This window comes from Diabrotica virgifera, chromosome 8 (assembly GCF_917563875.1).
Source record: "Diabrotica virgifera virgifera chromosome 8, PGI_DIABVI_V3a".
NCBI classification, from domain to species: Eukaryota; Metazoa; Arthropoda; class Insecta; order Coleoptera; family Chrysomelidae; genus Diabrotica; species Diabrotica virgifera.
The window spans coordinates 219497438-219520131 of NC_065450.1; the positions used below are offsets into that span (position 1 = coordinate 219497438).

Sequence of the window (22694 nt, forward strand, 5' to 3'; positions counted from 1 at the left end):
CTTCAGGTTATCGCCGCCTATGGTCACTCCTTTATTTGCATTCTAAATTTCGAAACATATCTTCTAAAGCTAAACTAAATAGCTTGGTTGAGATAGAATCTCCTTGTCTAAACACTCTCTGTATAGTAGTTTGATCTTCTCTGTTTTCAACGAAAACTTTTTGTTTATAAATTTGCAAAAGTGTGTGTGTTATTGCGTTGCCGCTCCTGCAATACTTAGAGCAGGTGTATCGATGGATTCTTATGTAGTTTTGCCTTCTGAATCCAAATCTGAAAATGGCATTTCGATATATCTAACCGTCTTCGAGATAATCGACCTCAAATTCTAAAATGTGACGTCACAATCCGGTTATCTCCTACAGACGCACTAAACGTCAGCTCAAATGGTTGATTAGGAAGTAGGCTACTTTTTTTTAAATCTCGATTTGCCAAGCATAGGTTATTTACATTTGAGTTTGACACTTCGTGAATCTCAAACTAAATTTTAAATTAAGTATTAATAAAACATCAATGACATTTTGCTAGTGAATTTAATTATTATATAAAATAAATAAGATGTTCAAAAATACAATTTGAGTATAAATATTTTAAAAGCAATAATTTATTAACAGTTTTAAAAAGGTTTATACCAGTATAAATACGGCCTCCCCTTTATGATAAATGGACTGTTCCATTTGCTATAAAATTAAAATATTATGTATACCTTGTTGTTCCCTAAACTCGACACAACTGGATAGTGATTGTAGAAGGTAATTTTTTTGTTTTTTGAGAATTTTGCCAAAATTGGCAAAATTACTAATTATTTAGTAATAATTAATAACTATTTAGAAATTATTTTTTTGTCGAATTGGCAAAATTATTGACTAAAATCACTAGCCAGTATTGTGTCTGTCTACATCCTTCTAATGGAAAAAAATATTTGAAGATTTTTCTCAAATTATGGATACCAAGAACATTTTCATTTATAACTCTTTTATTTTTAATTTGACAAATAAAAATTATTCTTCATAAAAAGCTCTTCTTGTTCTAAGATTTATGATGCAACCGTGTCCCAAAAGTAGGGGAACGGTCGAATATTTCGCGAACTAAACATCGGATGGAAAAACTGAAAAATACGTGTTCAATCATTTTCAAAAATCTATCCAATGACACCAAACACCAACTCCCACTACACCCCCTGGAGGTGGGGTGGGGGGTAATTTTAAAATCTTAAATGGAAACCCCTAGTTTTTCTTGCAGATTTGCATTCGTTATGTAAAAGTAAGCAAATTGTATGCAAGACATTTTTTCGAACTGTGGATAGATGGCGCTGTAATTAGGGAAAACGATTTATCCTGATACCATAGGTAAATTATAGAAACGGTCTAATATCTCGAGAAATACACTTCCAAATAAGAAACCAAAAAACAGGTTTTTAATATTTTTCGAAAACCTATCGATAAACACTAAATATGACCCTCCAACCCACCCCCTGGAGGGTAACTTTAAAATCTTAAATAGCCCCCCACTTTTTATTGCAGATTCGAATTCGTCATGAAAAATTAAGCAACATTTATTCGAAACATTTTTTAAAAATGCTGATAGATGGCGCTAATAAATCGTATTTTTCCAATTAAAGCGCCATCTATCAACAATTCTAAAAAATGTTTCGAATAAATGTTGCTTAGTTTTTCATCACAAATCCGAATCTGTAATAAAAAGTGGGGGTTGCTCTTTAATATTTTAAAGTTCCCCCCTCCCCACCCCACCTCCAGGGAGGTGGGTTGGAGGGTCATGTTTAGTGTTATTCGATAGGTTTTCGAAAAGTATTAAAAAAATTTGTTTGGCTTCTCATTTGGAAGTGTATTTCTCGAGATATTAGACCGTTTCTATAATTTACCCATGGTATCAGGATAAATCGTTTTCCCAATTATAGGGCCATCTATCCACAGTTCGAAAAAATGTCTTGAATAAAAGTTGCTTACTTTTGCGTAACGAATCGAAATCTGCAATAAAATCTAGGGATTTCCATTTGAGATTTTAAAGTTACCCCCCACCCCACCTCCAGGGGGTGTAGTGGAGGTTGGTGTTTGGTGTCATTGGGCATAGATTTTTGAAAATGATTGAACACGTATTTTTCGCGAAATATTCGACCGTTCCACTACTTTTGGGTTTGGGACACCTTGTATAAAATTTTATTAATTTTATACGAGGTATATAAAAAATATTAATTTCGATCAAGAGTAAACTACGTTTATAGTTCATAACATTTAAATTAGAATGATATAATTGCACATTAAAACATAAAATTATTAATTCTAAACTACTTTTCATAATAGAAAATTTCCATATTATGAATTAAAATACGTAAATATACAAAGTTTTCGTTATGACAATGCTCGCATTTTCAGCTTGTTTTTTTCTGTTTTTACTTGTGATGTTGCATTTTCATATAGGTACCTATATACTTAACGATTTTTGTATAATCTTTTTTTGCACGGGACCCGCCCATCGTATTCTGTTTGCTTTAATGAAGCGTACTATGTTTTCATCTCCATATATTGTCTGGAGTTCATCATTGTGTCTTCTTCTCCATTCTCCTGTTGTCTCTTCTCTGCAAGGCCCATAGATAGTCCGCAGTATCTTTCTTTCAAGTACCAGTAATTTTGTTGTTTCCCGCTGATTCAGAGTCCATGTTTCGCTTCCATACGTTATTGTGGGACGAATTATTGTCTTATATACTCTTATTTTTGCTGGTCTTGAGAGTATTTTTGATTTAAGTAGAGTCCTTAATGAGTAATATGCCCTGTTTCCTGCAATGATCCTGGCTGCCACGTCCTTTTCATATTTATTTTCAGATGTTATGATCGCTCCCAGGTACTTAAATTCTTTGACGACTTCAAAATTGTATTCATTAATTGTTACATTTTGTCTAACCCTTGGTCTTGGGTTCTTCGTAACCACCATGTAATTGGTCTTGTCCTCGTTGATCTTAAGACCAACTTCCTTGGCTACATTAGTCTTCATAACTTGTGTCTCATTTTCTAAAGTTAGTTGAAATATTTTCTCAGCATAAATAGATATTGAACAAAATAGGGGGTAATATAATTCCCCCTATTTAGTAGGTAGTTTCTGTTAAAATATTGTTTTTAATGGGAATTTTTGCTGATTGGTTCCAATATGGTTCTTTTATTGTTTTTATATTTTATCGAGAATACCGGTTTCTTCTTCTATTTACTACAAGATAAAATTCCCCCAAAAAAAATCAATACCAAGTTTTCAATATGGAAACTACTATTAGTTCTTTTCGGATGATATTATTTCATATTTATCAAACTTTTATCACATCAAAGATGAGTAATTGACAGGTTTTGTAGATTAAAATTTATAAGTAGCATGACCATTTCTGTTCTATTTATAGCAATTTTCTAATAAAAATATTTTACAAATATGTAATCTCTAAATACATAAAACAATACCGTTTTGAACATTAATATTGCAAAGTATTACTACTCTATTGGTAATTTTCAGTACAAATTCGTAACGACGAATAAAGGAGACAAAAGGGACTGTACATACTGTACAATACACAGTCACATATTATCATCATCACGTAGCGCTACAACCCTGGGTGTCGGGTGTGTCTTGGCTGACTGTACAACACTTTTCCTATTTGTTCGGTCTTCCATCAACATAGGGTTAAATAGAATGTTCATTTTCCTTTGATCTGCTTGGATGTTATCTCTCCATCAGATTCTGGGACGTCCGAGTGGTCTTTTGCCTGTAGGAAATCTGTGCACGTGGCACGTGAAGTCTGTCCACATATTATGCAGCGAATTATCTTTATAATTCTGCTTAAATAGACAATTTGGTTTCATTTCGATTCACAGCTGATCATGAAGCCCCTCCGATTAGTGATGTTTAAAAAGTAACTATTCGTTACAAAGTACTCGTTACTTACGAATACCGAAAGTAACGATTACTATACAGAGAGGCAAATCGTTACTTTGATTACTTCGTGCCAATCGTATCAGAGCGAGTAACGACTATTGTATCTACTTTGATTACTTTGATTACTCTGATGACATACTTCGTTACTTCGTACCAATCGTATTAGAACGAATAACGACTATTGTACCTACTTCAGTGGCGCAGCGTAGTGGGGGCGGCAGGGGCGGCACTTTTTAGGGGGGCGGCAAAATTTAACAATTAGTAATAAAAATATTTTGTAAATATTTGAACCATTTTATATTTTTACCGCAACTAGATACAGTCAACTAATATAGGCCAATCATATGATAATGCTGCTGTTATGGCTGGAAAGTATTCAGGAATTCAGCAAAGAATTCAAGAAATAAACCCTAAAGCTGAATTCGTACCTTGCTCAAATCATTCGTTAAACCTAGTTTGTTTACACGCTGCCTCAGTTGAGGTGGATTCAGTAACTTTTTTCGGCACTTTAGAACGTTGCTATTCTTTTTTTTTCCTCATCGATACATCGTTGGGAAGTTCTGATATCAGCAAAAGGGGTCCAAGACACGCAGTGGAGTGCAAGAGGCGATGCTGTAAATGTGACATGACATCATTACAAAGACATTCTCGCCACTTTGGAAAAACTGACAGAGGCAGGTGAAAGCTTAAACGCTAGGACAAATGCAGGCGCTTTACTACTTTCGATGCAGTCATTTTCCTTTCTTTGTTTTTTGGGCCTGTGGCAACCGGTGCTACATGAAGTAAATGATGCATAAAAATATTTAAAAACAAGGGGACTTGACATAAAGCGCTCAGAAAATAAATGCTTTGCAGATGATATTAACAGAGAAAAGAGAGGAATGGCAAATGGCTCTGTAGGTTATGCAAAAAATATGTGTGAAGAACTTGGAATTTCCATAAAACCTAGGAGGCGCATAACAAGAAAGCATATTTTTGATGACGGAACTAGAGATACTAACCTGTCTTGTGAAAATGAGTTGAGACGAAAGCTGTTTTATTCGTTAGATAGAGTTTTTGTACAAATTCGTGAGCGATTTTAACAGCTATAGAATATAACGGATACGTTTGCTTATATAACGCCGGCTATATTATTAGCTCCAGACAACACTGAATGTAATCTAGACTACGCATCTGACGAAATTAACGAGCAGGATATCAAGCTGGAAAGACTTCGACTGCGGACTTTCGTTGCTGCTACAGGCAACGAAAATAAATTGATTAATGCAGACTCACTTGAATTATTTAAATTTATTGTTAAATCCAAGCTGGAAGATACTCTGCCTAATATTTTAATAATGTTCCGAATATTTTTCACAGTTGCTATAAGCAATGCCAGCTGTGAGAGAAGTTTGTTAAAATTGAAATTGATTAAAAATTATTTAAGATCGACAACGAGTACAATGCTGGCCACTCACTTACGGATATCGACGAGGCCGAGCGACTGACAGGCGTTTAATTGAAGCAAAATCACCACATACACGCAGTTTTCGTAAAGGCGTTGGCACGCTCGATCACAAAACTGCATGTGTGTGGCGTCTCAACTGCAGTTCATTAACTTAACTACTCAAATAACGGCCTTCAGTCCTGGCATGCCATGGCCTCTTCGATATCCGTAAGTGAGTTAACTAATTTGGCTATTTTGTCTATTGAGCAAGAGGTGTGTGATGCGATAGACATTGACGGTGCAATAAAAGACTGCTCTTAAAAAAAAAGTGAACGTATAAATTTTTAATTGAAGACGGAAATTTTGTTTTTAATTTTAACAAATACTCATATTACTTTTCAATAAAAATAAAAATATAACATTATAGTATCGTTCTAGTTCTAATTAAAAATTGATTTTATTTAATCTTGTCGATGGTCAAGGTTTACCTAATAGTCCTGTCGCCAGGGGGGGGTACAACGGCCTTCTTAATTCAGATGGACTTACCCAAGTTTTTTTTATAATATATTTTGACCCGTAGAATACGAATTTTTTGGGTAACAGTTGATCCGGATGTCGATAAGATTGTTATAGACAAAGAACTTGAGGAATTACATAACAGCGATTTCTCGCAAAACAAAACATATTTTTGTATTTTTTGGGTCATTTTAAGCAAAAAATATTCCTACAAGTTTTTTCGTAGAATGCATAGTTTTCGAGATAACCGTGGTTGAACTTTCAAAAAATCGAAAAATTGCAATTTTTGAACCCGAATAACTTTTGATTAAAAAATAAAGTAGCAATTCTGCTTACCGCATTTGAAAGTTTAAGTCAAATTATACCGGTTTTGATTATTTGCATTGCTAAAAATTAATTTTTTTATTGTTAAACTAATCTATAAACACATAGTGTTTCCCGTGCCTAATACCTGCGTTTTAACGCATGCTACGTAGAAATTGCCTCGCTTGCACTTGTAGCTACTCTACCTACTCGTTCGATTTTAAATGAGAAATAATTGAAAACATCACTCACATACTAGGTGTTTATAGCTTTGTTTAACAATAAAATAATAAATTTTTAGCAATGCAAATAATCAAAACCGATATAATTTGACTTAAACTTTCAAATGCGGTAAGCAGAATTGCTACTTTATTTTTTAATCAAAAGTTATTCGATTAATTATTTATATGGGAAATTTATATTCAAGTATAGTCCTGAAAGAATCAGATAGTAAAAAGAGAAAAATCAAAGAAGCGACTCTAATTATGCTAAATGAAACCAATTGTGTCGCAAATTCCTCGGTAGAATGCAGTAGGATGTGGTTACCCATACTGAAAGAGGAAGTCAATAGAAAGAAAATACCAAGATTAGTAAGTCAATAATATCGAGCTAGTATATATTTTAGTATTACTTATATATCTAGTATTATTAATATTATTTATAATAATTTAAACATGTTACAAGTCAGAATTTGGTATTATTTTTTGAGAGTAAATTAATGTAAGACCAAATACTTACGATGTCGGGATAGTATCACAAGGTTTTTTCCTGGTTTTCCCTTGTGATTTACTATGAAGTCTCTAACGCGAAAATTTTACTGTCGTTGCATTTGGTTGTCTTTTTAAAGACATATCACATGCTATAATTTTTTATGACGGATATTCTTGAGTTGGGGTTAATTTCATGTAATCGAATGAACTATCTTTCAGTAAGTCGTCCCAGGAACGCAACTCATAAATATTGGCAATATCATTTTAAAGTCTTCTACTTTAAAATGTATAATATATGTCTGAATTGCCAATATAAATGAGTGAGATTAAATAAATTATTAGAAGAATTTTTTTGCTTAGCAACAACACTTTAGTTTATTTTATTAATATTTTGTATTTTGACAACGGCACCCGATTTGGGCGTCGAAACGTTAATAAAATTATTTTTTTCATTTTAATTGTGGCTTATTTCCCATATAAATAATTAATCATAAAAAATGCCACAAGGAAATAGCTTCAGAACAAAAGTTATTCGGGTTCAAAAATTACAATTTTTCGATTTTTTGAAAGTTCAACCGCGGTTTTCTCGAAAACTATGCATTTTACGAAAAAACTTGTAGGAATATTTTTTGCTTAAAATGACCCAAAAAATACAAAAATATGTTTTGTTTTGCGAGAAATCGCTGTTATGTAATTCCTCAAGTTCTTTGTCTATAACAATCTTATCGACATCCGGATCAACTGTTACCCAAAAAATTCGTATTCTGCGGGTCAAAATATATAAAAAAAACTTGGGTAAGTCCATCTGAATTAAGGAGGCCGTTGTACCCCCCCCCCTGGCGACAGGACTATAATTTTAAGTGATAGTTACCTAAGTTATATTAATTTGTGTAATTGGTTAAAGTAAAAGAATTTTTGTATTAATAAACGTGATTGTAAAACTTAGATCAAATTTTTTATTTAAAATCTAACCTGTATAATGCAAAATAATGATGACTGTTCTCACCAAAATGTTCTCTATAAGTTATGTATGTAATGTATAGTATACACTAAATTAAAATACCTTAATAAGAGGGCGGCAAAATTGTCTTCCGCCCCGGGCAGCCGACACTCACGCTACGCCACTGACCTACTTTGATTACTTTGATTACTCTGATTACTTCGTACCAGTCGTATCAGAGCGAGTAACGACTATTGTATCTATAACCATTACACTTGATTACTTTCTATAAAAAAATACCGATCGTATCACAGCGAGTAACGGACAGGAGTAATCGTTATCGGTATGAAGCGTTTTAAGAGTGCGACGGAATACATATACAAAATACTTACCTACTGAGGAATACGATTCTCCGATTCTCGATATGATTACTGGTACTCAAATACAAAAGTAATCATAGTAATCAATGTAACGAATACTGTAAATGATTACTTTATACAAAAGTAACAATTTATCCCTTAAACAGATCGGTGAAGGTCGTTGTTATATCGTAATACCTATACAAAATACCTCATCATCATTAACCCGTACACGTCCACTGCTGGACATAGGTCTCCCTCAGCTCTTTCCATCTTTCTCTGTTTTGTGCGGCTTGCATCCAGTTGCCGACAATACGCTTCAGATCGTCAGCCCATCTGGTTGGTGGTCGTCTCTGCTCCGTAGTGCTTTTTCTCGTGGCCTCTACTCGACAATACGTTTTGTTCATCGGCTGTCTGACAATCTGGCGACGTGTCCTGCCCAATTCCATTTGAGCGACGCGATTCTTTCGACGGCGTCCGCTGTTCTTGTTCTACGATGTATTTCTTCGTTTGGGATTCGGTCATTCAGGGAGACACCCAACATCTGGCGCTCCATAGCCCTCTGAGTTATGCGAATCTTGTTCACTACCTTTTTTGTGAGTGTTAATGTTTCCGCAATTAACATTAACACTCACAAAATACCTACTGAGAAATACGATTTTCGATATGATTACTGGTACTCAAATACAAAAGTAATCATAGTAATCAATGTAACGAATACTGTAAATGATTACTTTATACAAAAGTAACGATTTGTCCCTTAAACAGATCGGTGAAGGTAGTTGTTATATCGGAATACCTATACAAAATACCGACCTACTGAAAAATATGATTCTCGATATGATTACCGGTACTCAAATACAAAAGTAACAAAAGTAATCATAGTAATCAAAGTAACGAATACTGTAAATGACTACTTTATACAAAAGTAACGATTTGTAACGAATACTCGAAAGTATTGTGTCAGGTGTGAGGAGACTGAAATGTACGTAAGGGGATGATTGACCTTCTCTAAACCGAAATGAAACATATATAAGCTCTGTTTCATTTTATCAATTTAACTCGCATTGTAAGTATACGGAACCAACTTTCGTTGGATTTTTTCCTAGGTCCTAGAAGAATAGACGGAATGTGACTGCACATTATAGAGTCCCATTCGTCTCTTTTATTCGTCGTCTCCTTGGCTTATAAATTGTAAAAGGCAGAGATGTGCCCAGAAATTAGTTCCACGACAGATTTTCAGATTTACGAATCTGGGACTTCTCATTTTGTTAATAGATCTCGCTACGGCGTCCAATATGCGAATTATTTTTATAACTGTTCTTAAATAGACAGTTTGGTTTCATTTCTTTTCAGAGCTGATCATTTAGCCCCTCTGATGAGTTCTGCGGAGACTGTAAAGTACGTAAGGGGATGATTGATTATCTCTGAACCGAAATGAAATATAACTACGTCCTAAATAACAACCACGTAACTCCAAAAAAATCGAATTTTGGATTTTAACGTTATTACAATTGATTTATGGTAGCTCTACATTGCTGCCTGAACAACAAATTCCAAAAAAATTTAACTAATACTAGAAATCATAAAAACAAAACACGTATTTTTTTTGGTGGAAAATTTGTTAATGCAAACCTGGTAACTCCTGGCTGTGGCAGCCTGTTTCCATAGTGTAGCATGTGCGTTGTGTGGTGCTTGGCTGATTCATTCTGCCTGTGTAAATGTATGTTTCCAGTTCATCTAGTGTCTCTCAAATTCGATGGTAAGTTACTTTAATGTTCTAACCTCAGCTTATTCTCGTCTGTTTAAGCTCAAATATATTTGAGCTATATTATATTAAGCTAAATATTGATGTGATCTTGATTATTGATATGAGATAATATTCTTATATGTTAAAATATTTTTTATTTTATTTAAAAGGCAATCAATGCTTAATATTTGCTATTTCTTATTATTCTTAAACATAACATTTACAAATGGGAATCTTATTTCCTTTTGGTTTTCAATTGAAAGTTTTTATTAACATTTAACTATTAGGAGTTATTAGGAACAACTCTATTTAAGTTTGATGAAGCTTTTCTGATATTATTGATTATGTTATTCAATTTTTTATGTGGAATTTAATACGAAAAACCCATACATTCATGTCCAAACAAATGAGACTGACCTTTTCCTGGTGAACTGAAAATGTCCTCACACAAGACCCTTTCCTGCTATCCTTGGCTGCGATCAAACCTCGTCCTGGCTTCCAGTGATGTTCTCCTTTGAAAAACTAGCTCGAATAGCTCTCGTTCCTGCTTTTGTCGTGATGCTGTGTTCTACCTTTTTCGAAACTGCTATCAGCTACCGGGACACTCTGGGCTCAAGGAGGTTCTTTTACTCTCGACCTGGCCTACTTCTCGTTCCACGATAGATACTCCACACTCACGGAACTACACCGGCTTTCTCACTCCTCGAACACTACCGTCTACTACTCGACTTCACTTCTCGACAGCTCAAAACATTCTGATCTCACTTTCTCATCCATTCCCCTACTTTCTAAATATCCCTTCCAGATTCACAAATCAATCTTCCACCACCAACTCTCATTCGTAATATTCCTCAAAACCAATTTTTAATCTTTCTAAATATGCTTAATGGATTTCAAAAGAAAATATTTAATTCCCATTCTAAAATACTTTCTAACTATTTACAAATTTTAATGACCTATTCTCTCTTTCAAATGAGTCTTATTTAGCATAGGCTAATGATCGAAACCTTCCGCGAAAAACGATAATGAACTATCATCTATTTCACTGAGTTTTATTTAGCATAGGCTAATGATCGACCTTCCGAGAAGAACGATAATGGTACGCGTCATTCACTTTGTTTATCTTAAGCACATTGTTCCGAGTTTCGTACGCTTATTCTAATCACTTCTTAAAATTAAATATAACAATTTGTTGTATACAGGTTGTTCTAAATTTATATGCCCGTGGTTGAGAAAATTGAAAATATTTTTTATTAAATTGAATTTTGTTTATAATTATCAACATTTAATTTTCATATCAAATAGAAATATAACAAATCCCCGCCTTGTATTCGATAAAATTTATCTGCATTTTTAAATAAATTTTCTCGAGGCAAAACCAACTCCCTGTATATTTCCTTACTTTAATCTATGTCTTATACCCTAACTTACTATCTACTTCATGTAATTCTGTCTTTTATTCGTGATATTTGTATACATCGTGAATATTATAAATTCCTCGGATCTTTTCCGAGTTCCTGTGCCTCAACTCATAACTATTTATCCCATTTTCATTATTCACGATGTACGGGCCTTCGAAAACAGGCATCAACTTTGCGCAAATGCCACCAGGAAGATTTGATACTCGTAATGCCCTCACGAGTACTTTTTCACCCTTTTGGAAAGTCACTGGTCTTCTTTTTCTATTTTGTTCCTGTCTTTGGATATATTTTTCGTTGCTTCGCCGTAATCTTCTCTGTACGGTTTCAATCACCTGTTGATATTCTTTTGGCTCTTGGTCTTCCCATGGCCTTATCGGCAGTACACCCTTCATGATGTATTCTGGGGTCTCCTTTGTTACTGTGCTCGGAATTGTATTTAGATACCTTTCTATTTCCGCCATTTTCCTGTCCCAGTGGCGATGTTGACCATCTGTTGCAATGCGAAGAAATTTCGTCACTTCCTGTATGAATCGTTCCGAAGGATTACTCTGTGGATGCCTGATGCTGACAAAATTTGTCTCTATTCCTCGTTCTCGAAGTTGTCCTTTGAAACGATCATTTCGGAAATACGTTGCATTGTCCAGTAGGATCTTTTTTGGTGTTCCTACTATGGCTATAAAATTGTCGATTTTTCTTAATATTTCCTCCTCCTTTGTGGTGCGGCAACTATATAATTTTACGTATTTTGAAAACACATCCACCATTACCAGAATATGTTTGTTCCTTTTAGTGGTCATAATTAGATCGCTTAACATATCTATTGCTACAATGTCTAGTTTGTTTCGGGCTTCAATATTTTTGGCAACATTTTCGTTTTTGAAATTCCGACTCTTATATTTTTGACATACATCGCACTTCTGGGTAATTTCCTTTGCAATGCGGTAATCCTGTCGGCTGATGTAATTTTCCCTAAAAACGAGCCAAACTTTTCTGCTACCGATATGCCCATTGTCCTCATGTAATTTCTTTATTATCTTTACGGCCAATGTCTGTGTCACTAAATATAGTTCCTTTCCGTCTATTCTCTTAAAATATATGTCATTTTCTACTTCCGCTCTTCTTTTCTCTCTTTCCTCTAGGTCTTCTTGGTTTGTCCTTATCTCATTTAACGAATATATCCCTTCTTCTTGTATTAATCTATTTAGTCCCACCTGTAGAGTAATTGTTTCCTTTTTTCCCGTGTCCTCATCCCGTGTTAGAGCGTCGGCTATTATGTTGTCTTTTCCTTTTATATATCGGAACTCAAAATCATACTCCTGTAATAATAGAATGCCTCTATGTATTCTATTATTTACTAATCTATTCTTCATGATATGTACTAAAGCTGCATGGTCTGTTTCGATTGTGAATTTTGCTCCCAATAAGTAAAACCTCAATTTGTTTACGCAATATAGTACACTGGCAAACTCCAATTCTGTAACACTATATTTTCTCTCATGTGTTTTAGTCACTCGCGATATAAAACATATCGGCACTTCTTGGTCGTTTTGTATTTGAGACAGCACTCCTGCAAATTTTTGTATGGACGCATCAGTTCGGAGTATAAAAGGTAAATTGTAAATGGGGTGGTATATTTTCGTTCCTTTTGCGAATTCTCGTTTTAATGTTTCGAAAGCTTCCTCCTGTTCTTCTTTCCTTTTCTTCTGTTAGTTTCATCGTATTATTTTTAAAATCTATCACTACATGTTTTTCTGCCAATTCGTCCACTCCTACTATCATGTCATGTGACATGTTTGGCATTATTACACATTGTAGTGCATACATATTCTTGCCCAGTCGTACCATTACTCGTATGCCTTCATTTATAGTTGCCAATGTCCGTTTGTTTGCGCCCACTAAATTTACCCTAGGTATTTTATAAATTAAATTTGTTAAGTTAACTTCTTCTATTAGTTTTCTGTTGACCAATGTTATTTCAGATCCAGTGTCTATCATAATTTTAATTGGTTTCTCGTTGATAAATCCATCCACAAATTTTAAATTAACTCCATTTTTCTTTTCGTTGTTTCCTGCCAATTTAATAAACTCCTTGGGGTGACAAAAGATTCCTGTTTGATTTTTGGTTTTTAGTGAGCGCCGTCGTGAAAAGACGCCGGTTGCTCATCGTTGTTTATATTTTCGTCATAATGTCTCTCTCCGTCATATTCATCTGTCTGGGTATTATTTACTTCTCTTCTATTTTCTCTTGGTCTGTCGGATCTGTTTCGGTTTTCTCGATATCCCTGTTCATTTTGTCTACCATTATTTCTGTTTTCTTGATTTGAGCGTGTGGTGTTTCTATTCTGGTATTCTCGATTTCTGTCCTCATTCCATTGCCTATTTCTTTGTTCATAATTTCCTCTTCCGTTGTCTCTATTTTCGTTTTCCCTTCTGGGATTAAAATCTCGTCTTGTATAGTCCCTATTATTTTGATTTCTACCTCTGTAATCTTGTGTTTCTCGGGGCCTGTAATCTTCTCGCGACCTTCTTGATTTTCTTTCTCTTAGACGTGATTCTCTTATTTGTAGGAATTGGCATAAACTATCTATGTCTTTGTAATTTTGCAATGTGATATGGTCTTCCAGCGTTTCCTCGAAATGTCTTGCAATCAGTTTGACTAATTGTTCCGATGAGTAATTATATTGTAAATGTTTTGCATTATTGTAAATTTGCAAAGCATATGTCCTTTCTGATACACCCATCCTATCATTGTATTTCCCATTTTGCAATTCCTTGTTAATTTCCAATTGTTGGACCTTTCCCCAGAAATAATTCAAAAATTTTTGTTCAAATTGTTGCCAATTGCCGAATTCTTCTTCTTTACTATCGAACCATAGGCTTGCTTCATATTTGAGATGGTTTCTGATAGTTTCTTTTGCTGTATCGAAATTTCCGATGTGTTGTATTTTCTTTTTCAGGCTATTTATGAACGGCACTGGGTGTAATCTTCTTACATCCCCGCCAAACCTTATCTTCACGTCATCTGTGCTATGTATAACCATTTCTCTTCTTTCTCCGACATTTTGTTGCGTCCGGTTTTCGGTGACTTGTTTTTCTATTTCTGTGATTCTTTTTTCCACTTCTTCTCTGTCTACTTGAATAGCATTTTCCAACTTATTTTCCAAATTTTCTAGTTCCTTTTTCTGGCCATTCGTTAACTCCTTTATTTTATCTTGAATTTTCATTTCATACTTTTCTATGCGTTCCTCCATTTTCTTGTTGTTCTCTTCTATGGCTTGTTTTGTTTCCTTCTGATTTTCTTGCATTATTCTTTTTGTTTCATCCATTTTTTGATCCAATTTTTGTTGTGTTTCATCCATTTTTCGTTGTGTTTCTTCCTGATTTTTATCCATTGTCCTTTTTGCTTCATCCATTGCTTGTTTTGTTTCTCTTTGATTGTCATCCAGTTTTTGTGACTGGAGTTGCATCAGTTGTAATAGTTTATCTATTCCTGATAATTCTTGCTGTTCTGATGCCATGATTGTCGTGTCTAAAATATCTTCTTGGTCTGAATGTTCTTTTTGTTTTTTGTTGTCCTTGCTTTGGCTTCTTGTCACAGACATTTGTTTTCAAGAAGTATTATCCCCGCCAAATATGAAATTTTACTAGTATGTTACCAAAACGATTTTTTTTTTTTTTTTTACCCAAATATTATAAATTGTCAATAAATATATCAAATGTAAATATCGTAAAAATAAAATATTAAATCAGTTATGTGAAATTTGTACCTAAAGAGATCTAAAATTTTATGTTATCAAATGTAAGTATCTCACTTTTTACCACAGGCATATAAATTTTCAAATACCGGCTTTACTCTTTCTATCCTTCAAATTTGCCACTAGAAATACTTTACAATGCTTTCCACGTTGGACGACAGTTGATGTGATCTTGATTATTGATATGAGATAATATTCTTATATGTTAATTAATTTAATCAATGTATTAATACTAATCCAATTAATTAACCAGATCACATATCAATATGTTTTCAATCTCAGGGCGAATTATAAATTAATTACTTACTTCCGTGGCTTCTAAATATTTCTTAATGGTTCCTAATCGGGATAAAAAAGAAAAGAGTAAAAAAATACACATATGGGTTACAATTATAATCAAAATATTTTTTATTTTATTTAAAAGGCAATCAATGCTTAATATTTGCTATTTCTTATTATTCTTAAACATAACATTTACAAATGGGAATCTTATTTCCTTTTGGTTTTCAATTGAAAGTTTTTATTAACATTTAACTATTAGGAGTTATTAGGAACAACTCTATTTAAGTTTGATGAAGCTTTTCTGATATTATTGATTATGTTATTCAATTTTTTATGTGGAATTTAATACGAAAAACCCATTCATTCATGTCCAAACAAATGAGACTGACCTTTTCCTGGTGAACTGAAAATGTCCTCACACAAGACCCTTTCCTGCTATCCTTGGCTGCGATCAAACCTCGTCCTGGCTTCCAGTGATGTTCTCCTTTGAAAAACTAGCTCGAATAGCTCTCGTTCCTGCTTTTGTCGTGATGCTCTGTTCTACCTTTTTCGAAACTGCTATCAGCTACCGGGACACTCTGGGCTCAAGGAGGTTCTTTTACTCTCGACCTGGCCTACTTCTCGTTCCACGATAGATACTCCACACTCACGGAACTACACCGGCTTTCTCACTCCTCGAACACTACCGTCTACTACTCGACTTCACTTCTCGACAGCTCAAAACATTCTGATCTCACTTTCTCATCCATTCCCCTACTTTCTAAATATCCCTTCCAGATTCACAAATCAATCTTCCACCACCAACTCTCATTCGTAATATTCCTCAAAACCAATTTTTAATCTTTCTAAATATGCTTAATGGATTTCAAAAGAAAATATTTAATTCCCATTCTAAAATACTTTCTAACTATTTACAAATTTTAATGACCTATTCTCTCTTTCAAATGAGTCTTATTTAGCATAGGCTAATGATCGAAACCTTCCGCGAAAAACGATAATGAACTATCAACTATTTCACTGAGTTTTATTTAGCATAGGCTAATGATCGACCTTCCGAGAAGAACGATAATGGTACGCGTCATTCACTTTGTTTATCTTAAGCACATTGTTCCGAGTTTCGTACGCTTATTCTAATCACTTCTTAAAATTAAATATAACAATTTGTTGTATACAGGTTGTTCTAAATTTATATGCCCGTGGTTGAGAAAATTGAAAATATTTTATATTAAATTGAATTTTGTTTATAATTATTTATTGTTTATAATTATTTTCATATCAAATAGAATAAAACAATATATAAGCTTAGCAAATCCATAAATTCCAAGGACATTATAGGTAGGTACTTGGTTTGCTTACAAATCAAAATGTTTGGTTAGTTTCCTATTCAGCGGAGTTACGGGTTTTGTTACTTACCAACGTACTGTTAAAGTACCACGTATCTGTTAAAGTAATTCAACGTAACTCCGTAACTAAATCTGGAAAACTCCAATAAAGAATTGTATTATGTATATTTATACAAAGAAAAGATTCTACTGATATTAGAATTATATTTATATTGGTGTTTTTAAAAATATAAAGTCAGTAAGTCCTACTTTTTCAAGTTTATTTAGTTTTTTGTTGCTCCTTTAAAAGCAGGATTATGTGAGTTACCTGGTTTATTAATTAGGCCGTCGATAAGCTGTCTTCCATTTTACAAAAAGTTTAGTAAAATCCTTTATGAAAGATATATATCTATTATAAAATCCCTTAAAGGGCTATATCACAGAACGTTTTAGAACTAAAATGTTCATCATCAGTGCTGTTAACTAGCAGGTTTATAACATGCTGAGCCACCAAAATATGCGCGTAAGGAAACCTTAACACGTTGACGGACAGAACATCTATAGACGTCTAATTTCCATTGATGGAATGTGACACAACGTCTATAGACGTGGCATTTTTCCCTATTGTACTATGCAAAATACATATAGTGCCACAAGACTTGCTTATACATTTGACGCACTGTCCGTCAAAGTGTTAAGGGCCTCGATATACAAAGAAGGTAATAACAGGGTCAATGCTCCCATCCAACTGCCCATTATTACCCCTGGTTTTATTCCAGGTACTCATTTTATTCAAACTGAGTCGACCTGGGAAATGTATACATTTTTAGGAATGACTAGATCAGGGGTGGGCAAATACTTTTAAGCGCGGGTCAAAATGAAATTTCCAAAATGTCTCCCGGGCCGGAGGACTATAACGCGTAAGTAGGCACACTTCCCGCGAATTTTTTGGTGGAGTTTTCTCCCTGTTCAAGAAGTTTTTTTGACAAATATACTATCATTACTAGTATGATTTTAAAGCATTTGGACAAAGAAATTTGACTGTTAATAATAGATAATAGTAATAATAAATTATTGTCTTACTTGGGTGTACATGCAAACAATAATTTATGCCCGCTAAAATATATTACATAATTTTTAAAGAAATATGATCCGTTATATTATATTATATTAAGTCATAATAAATCCAGATAAAAAAGAAGATATTTAACAAGTGGGCAAAATGAAAACTCTTTTCTAGTCTGGATTACGAAAGATTTAAATCCGAAATCAGAAATTCGATCAAGTAGAGAGCAATCAAGATTAGCCTTTTTGAAGATGTAACCAAAGAGTAACCTTGAGTAACCAAAGACTCGATCTGCAAATCCGTTATCGGATGGTAAAATCTTATATCCACTCTATTCTTCTTTATAGTGCCGAAGCTTGGACTGTTAATGTGGACTTAATGAGAAAGCTGGAAGCTTTTGCGACGTGGTTTTTTAGGAGAATTTTGAAAATACCACGGGCCGATCATATTATGAACTATATTATAGTGTTGTACAGAATAGGAAGAGATAGAGAATTTTTGACCACCATTAAAAGGAGAAAGGCAGCATATTGGGGACATATACTTAAAAATGATTAGTACGAGTTGTTGCAGCTGATTATGAGAGATAGAATAGAAGGAGAAACCGGTCCGGGTAGTCGATAAATAATATCCTGATTAAAAAAGAGCAGAAGCGACAGCTGACGCTTTTAAGAACAGCAGAAGATAGAGACGAATTCGCAATGGTTATAGCCAACCTTCGTTAGTGGAGTCGGCACTAAAAGAAGAAGAATATTAAAATAATGGTCATTAAATAAGTCAGTTAATGAAAGATTTTATTTTGCTATTTCTTTATAGCTTAACGATTTCTACAAATTAATTTAAAATGATGTTATACGCACACTAATACTAAGAGAATAACAAAAATTGCCTGTTGGAATGTTCAATGGGCCGGATATAATAAACAAAAGGGCCGGATCCGGCCCGCGGGACTGCTTTTACCCACCCCTCGTCTAGATTTTCTCCGACGCTGGGTTTTCATCCCCGGCCTTATGCGTGGAAGTCAGACATCCTACTGCCTAAGCTACTCGGCCCAATTCCCAACTAAAATGTTTTGTATGTTACTTTTTTTAAGTATAATTTGAATGATATTTAATCGATTTGTTGATGATGATTGTTTGATTTAATACCTATTCCTATTTGTTTTTTGTCTAATTTGTTAAAATTGTTTGTTTAATACCATAATCTAAAATATTATTTACTATTTTAGCATCAGCGAGAACGATCAGCAATAAATGGGAGTCCGGGAATAATCAAGATGATCTACCAACTTCTATAGTAACTAATCCACCTGATCCAGCGACTGATTCTTCATCTGTTTCACCTTCGGATTCTCCACCTGAGCCAGTAACAGATTCATCATCTACTGCACCTACAGATTCTCCACCTGACCCAGCTACTAATCAATCATCTACTGCACCTACAGATTCTCCACCTGCGCCAGTAACAGATTCATCATCTACTGCACCTACAGATTCTCCACCTGACCCAGCAACTGATTCCGCATCTACTGCACCTACAGATTCTCCACCTGAGCCAGTAACTGATTCATCATCTACTGCACCTACAGATTCTCCACCTGACCCAGCAACTGATCCATCATCCACTGCACCTACTGATTCTCCACCTGAGCCAGTAACAGATTCATCATCTACTGCACCTACAGATTCTCCACCTGACCCAGCTACTGATTCATCATCTACTGCACCTACAGATTCTTCACCTGAGCCAGTAACTGATTCATCATCTACTGCACCTACAGATTCTCCACCTGACCCAGCAACTGATCCATCATCTACTGCACCTACAGATTCTACATCTGAGCCAGTAACAGATTCATCATCTACTGCACCTACAGATTCTCCACCTGACCCAGCAACTGATTCATCATCTACAGCACCTACAAATTCTCCACCTGAGCCAGTAACAGATTCATCATCTACTGCACCTACAGATTCTCCACCTGGCCCAGCTACTGATTCATCATCTACTGCACCTACAGATTCTTCACCTGAGCCAGTAACTGATTCATCATCTACTGCACCTACAGATTCTCCACCTGACCCAGCAACTGATCCATCATCTACTGCACCTACAGATTCTACATCTGAGCCAGTAACAGATTCATCATCTACTGCACCTACAGATTCTCCACCTGACCCAGCAACTGATTCATCATCTACAGCACCTACAAATTCTCCACCTGAGCCAGTAACAGATTCATCATCTACTGCACCTACAGATTCTCCACCTGGCCCAGCTACTGATTCATCATCTACTGCACCTACAGATTCTTCACCTGAGCCAGTAACTGATTCATCATCTACTGCACCTACAGATTCTCCACCTGACCCAGCAACTGATTCATCATCTACAGCACCTACAGATTCTCCACCTGAGCCAGTAACAGATTCATCATCTACTGCACCTACAGATTCTCCACCTGAGCCAGTAACAGACTCATCATCTACTGCACCTACAGATTCTCCACCTGAGCCAGTAACAGATTCATCATCTACTGCACCTACAGATTCTCCACCTGAGCCAGTAACAGATTCATCATCTACTGCGCCTACAGATTCTCCACCTGATCCAGTAACAGATTCATCATCTACTGCACCTACAGATTCTCCACCTGACCCAGCAACTGATCCATCATCTACTGCACCTACAGATACTCCACCTGAGCCAGTAACAGATTCATCATCTACTGCACCTACATATTCTCCACCTGAGCCAATAACAGATTCATCATCTACTGCACCTACAGATTCTCCACCTGAGCCAGTAACAGATTCATCATCTACAGCACCTACAGATTCTCCACCTGAGCCAGTAACAGATTCATCATCTACTGCACCTACCGATTCTCCACCTGACCCAGCAACTGATCCATCATCTACTGCACCTACAGATTCTCCACCAGAGCCAGTAACAGATTCATCATCTACTGCACCTACAGATTCTCCACCTGACCCAGCAACTGATTCATCATCTACAGCACCTACAGATTCTCCACCTGAGCCAGTAACATATTCATCATCTACTGCACCTACAGATTCTCCACCTGAGCCAGTAACAGATTCATCATCTACTGCACCTACAGATTCTCCACCTGAGCCAGTAACAGATTCATCATCTACTGCACCTACAGATTCTCCACCTAAGCCAGTAACAGATTCATCATCTACTGCTCCTACAGATTCTCCACCTGAGCCAGTAACTGATTCATCATCTACTGCACCTACAGATTCTCCACCTGAGCCAGTTACAGATTCATCACCTACTGCACCTACAGATTCTCCACCTGACCCAGCAACTGATTCATCATCTACTGCACCTACAGATTCTCCACCTGAGCCAGTAACAGATTCATCACCTACTGCACCTACAGATTCTCCACCTGACCCAGCAACTGATTCATCATCTACTGCACCTACAGATTCTCCACCTGACCCAGCAACTGATTCATCATCTACTGCACCTACAGATTCTCCACCTGAGCCAGTAACTGATTCATCATCTGTTTCACCTACAGATTCTCCACCTGAGCCAGCAACGGATTCATCATCTGCTTCACCTACAGATTATCCATCTGACTCAACAACTGCTTCCTCTGGTTCATCAACAGATTTATCAAGTGACTCAACTGGTGCAACACCTGAGTCAACTACGAAAGGTTCAGCTGCAAGTTTATTTGCAGGCACGAATTATTTGATGGCTACATTTGTTATTGTGATTATAAATTACTTCTTAATCTAAGTTAGATCAATTTTAAATATTTTTGTATCTATGCACGATTGTAAATAAATATGGCTGTAAAGTGCATTCGAATAAAATTTTAATTTTTGTAGTATTAATTTTGTAAATAAAATATTATTTTTATATAAAGAAATTAAGTTGATAATAATTGTTGGAATCGATCAATATTAAATAAACACTTAACACGTATATTAAACAAAAATTAGGTGCGAATATGGATTTGGGGCTGACGATAGCGGACCTGCAAGAAATGCACTGCAGGCGGGTGCCCATGCCTTTCTGCTGATAGACCGGTCTAGTTAGACTCAAAAATAGGAGTGAGGCTACAATAATTACCATCAAGCTGAAAATTGGCAGGATTGTTCAAAATACCATCATAAATTAAATCTAAAAAGTCCTCATAAATCCGACCCCTGCTAAAAAATTTACGCGGGGTCAAAGGTCACCAAATATGGTTTTTAGCGATTTTCAGCGAAACGGTAAGTTTTATCGTAAAATTAGTTCTAACAAAAAATGTAGATTAGATAATTATCTATAAAAAATATCTTAATAGTTTTTTTCCTAAGAGTCACTGTTTTTGAGATACAACGATTCAAAGAGTTGACAGACTTCTAATCGTCATAATAATATATGTATTAGTACACCAGGTGTATACATCATTGAAGCTGTAATACAAGTAAACATAATATTCTACGGTCAACTTAACTTATATTACACATAATAATATAAGATTATAAATATGATAATGTTTCTACTATACAGCTTGCGGTCTACCGAGGGATGCAATCCATAAGCTGTATTATATTACAGTGCCAACAAAAAAAATCTTTACAAAGTGAATGTAACGCGAAAATAATAAGAATTATTTGAATTTTACGGCTTAATCCCAACAAAAATACACAACAAAATACAACACATGACAAAGTATTAACTTATAATAATTCTTTTTATTTATGCGCCTTAGTTCAATTTGTAAAGATGGGTTTTGTCGGAATAAACACGTTCGTCGGCTAATCTAATCACCCTACCTATTCTTTTCTCAGAAGGGTTTGAACATAATAATGAAAGACAACTTTCTAGGCATAATGTTTATTGCTAAGTACTAATAAATACTTATGCAAATTACACCGTAATT

General features: G+C 35.1%; 1 protein-coding gene across 50 annotated transcripts in view; it reads left to right on the forward strand.

The window, feature by feature from the left end:
• LOC114336647 (mucin-4) overlaps positions 1-21657 on the forward strand; it is a 46102-nt gene extending 24445 nt beyond the window's left edge. For 5 of the 50 annotated variants that reach the window (XM_050658034.1, XM_050658044.1, XM_050658049.1 and 2 more), the window contains 2 exons: positions 19554-21032; positions 21081-21657. In XM_050658034.1, coding sequence (XP_050513991.1) covers positions 19554-21032; positions 21081-21559 — 1958 coding nt within the window. In that variant the 3' untranslated portion in view covers positions 21560-21657. Of the gene's footprint in view, positions 1-19007; positions 21033-21080 lie in introns of all 50 variants that reach the window. The other 45 variants (XM_050658013.1, XM_050658014.1, XM_050658017.1 and 42 more) reach the window with 32 other exon arrangements.
• The last annotated feature ends 1037 nt before the right edge of the window (positions 21658-22694 follow it).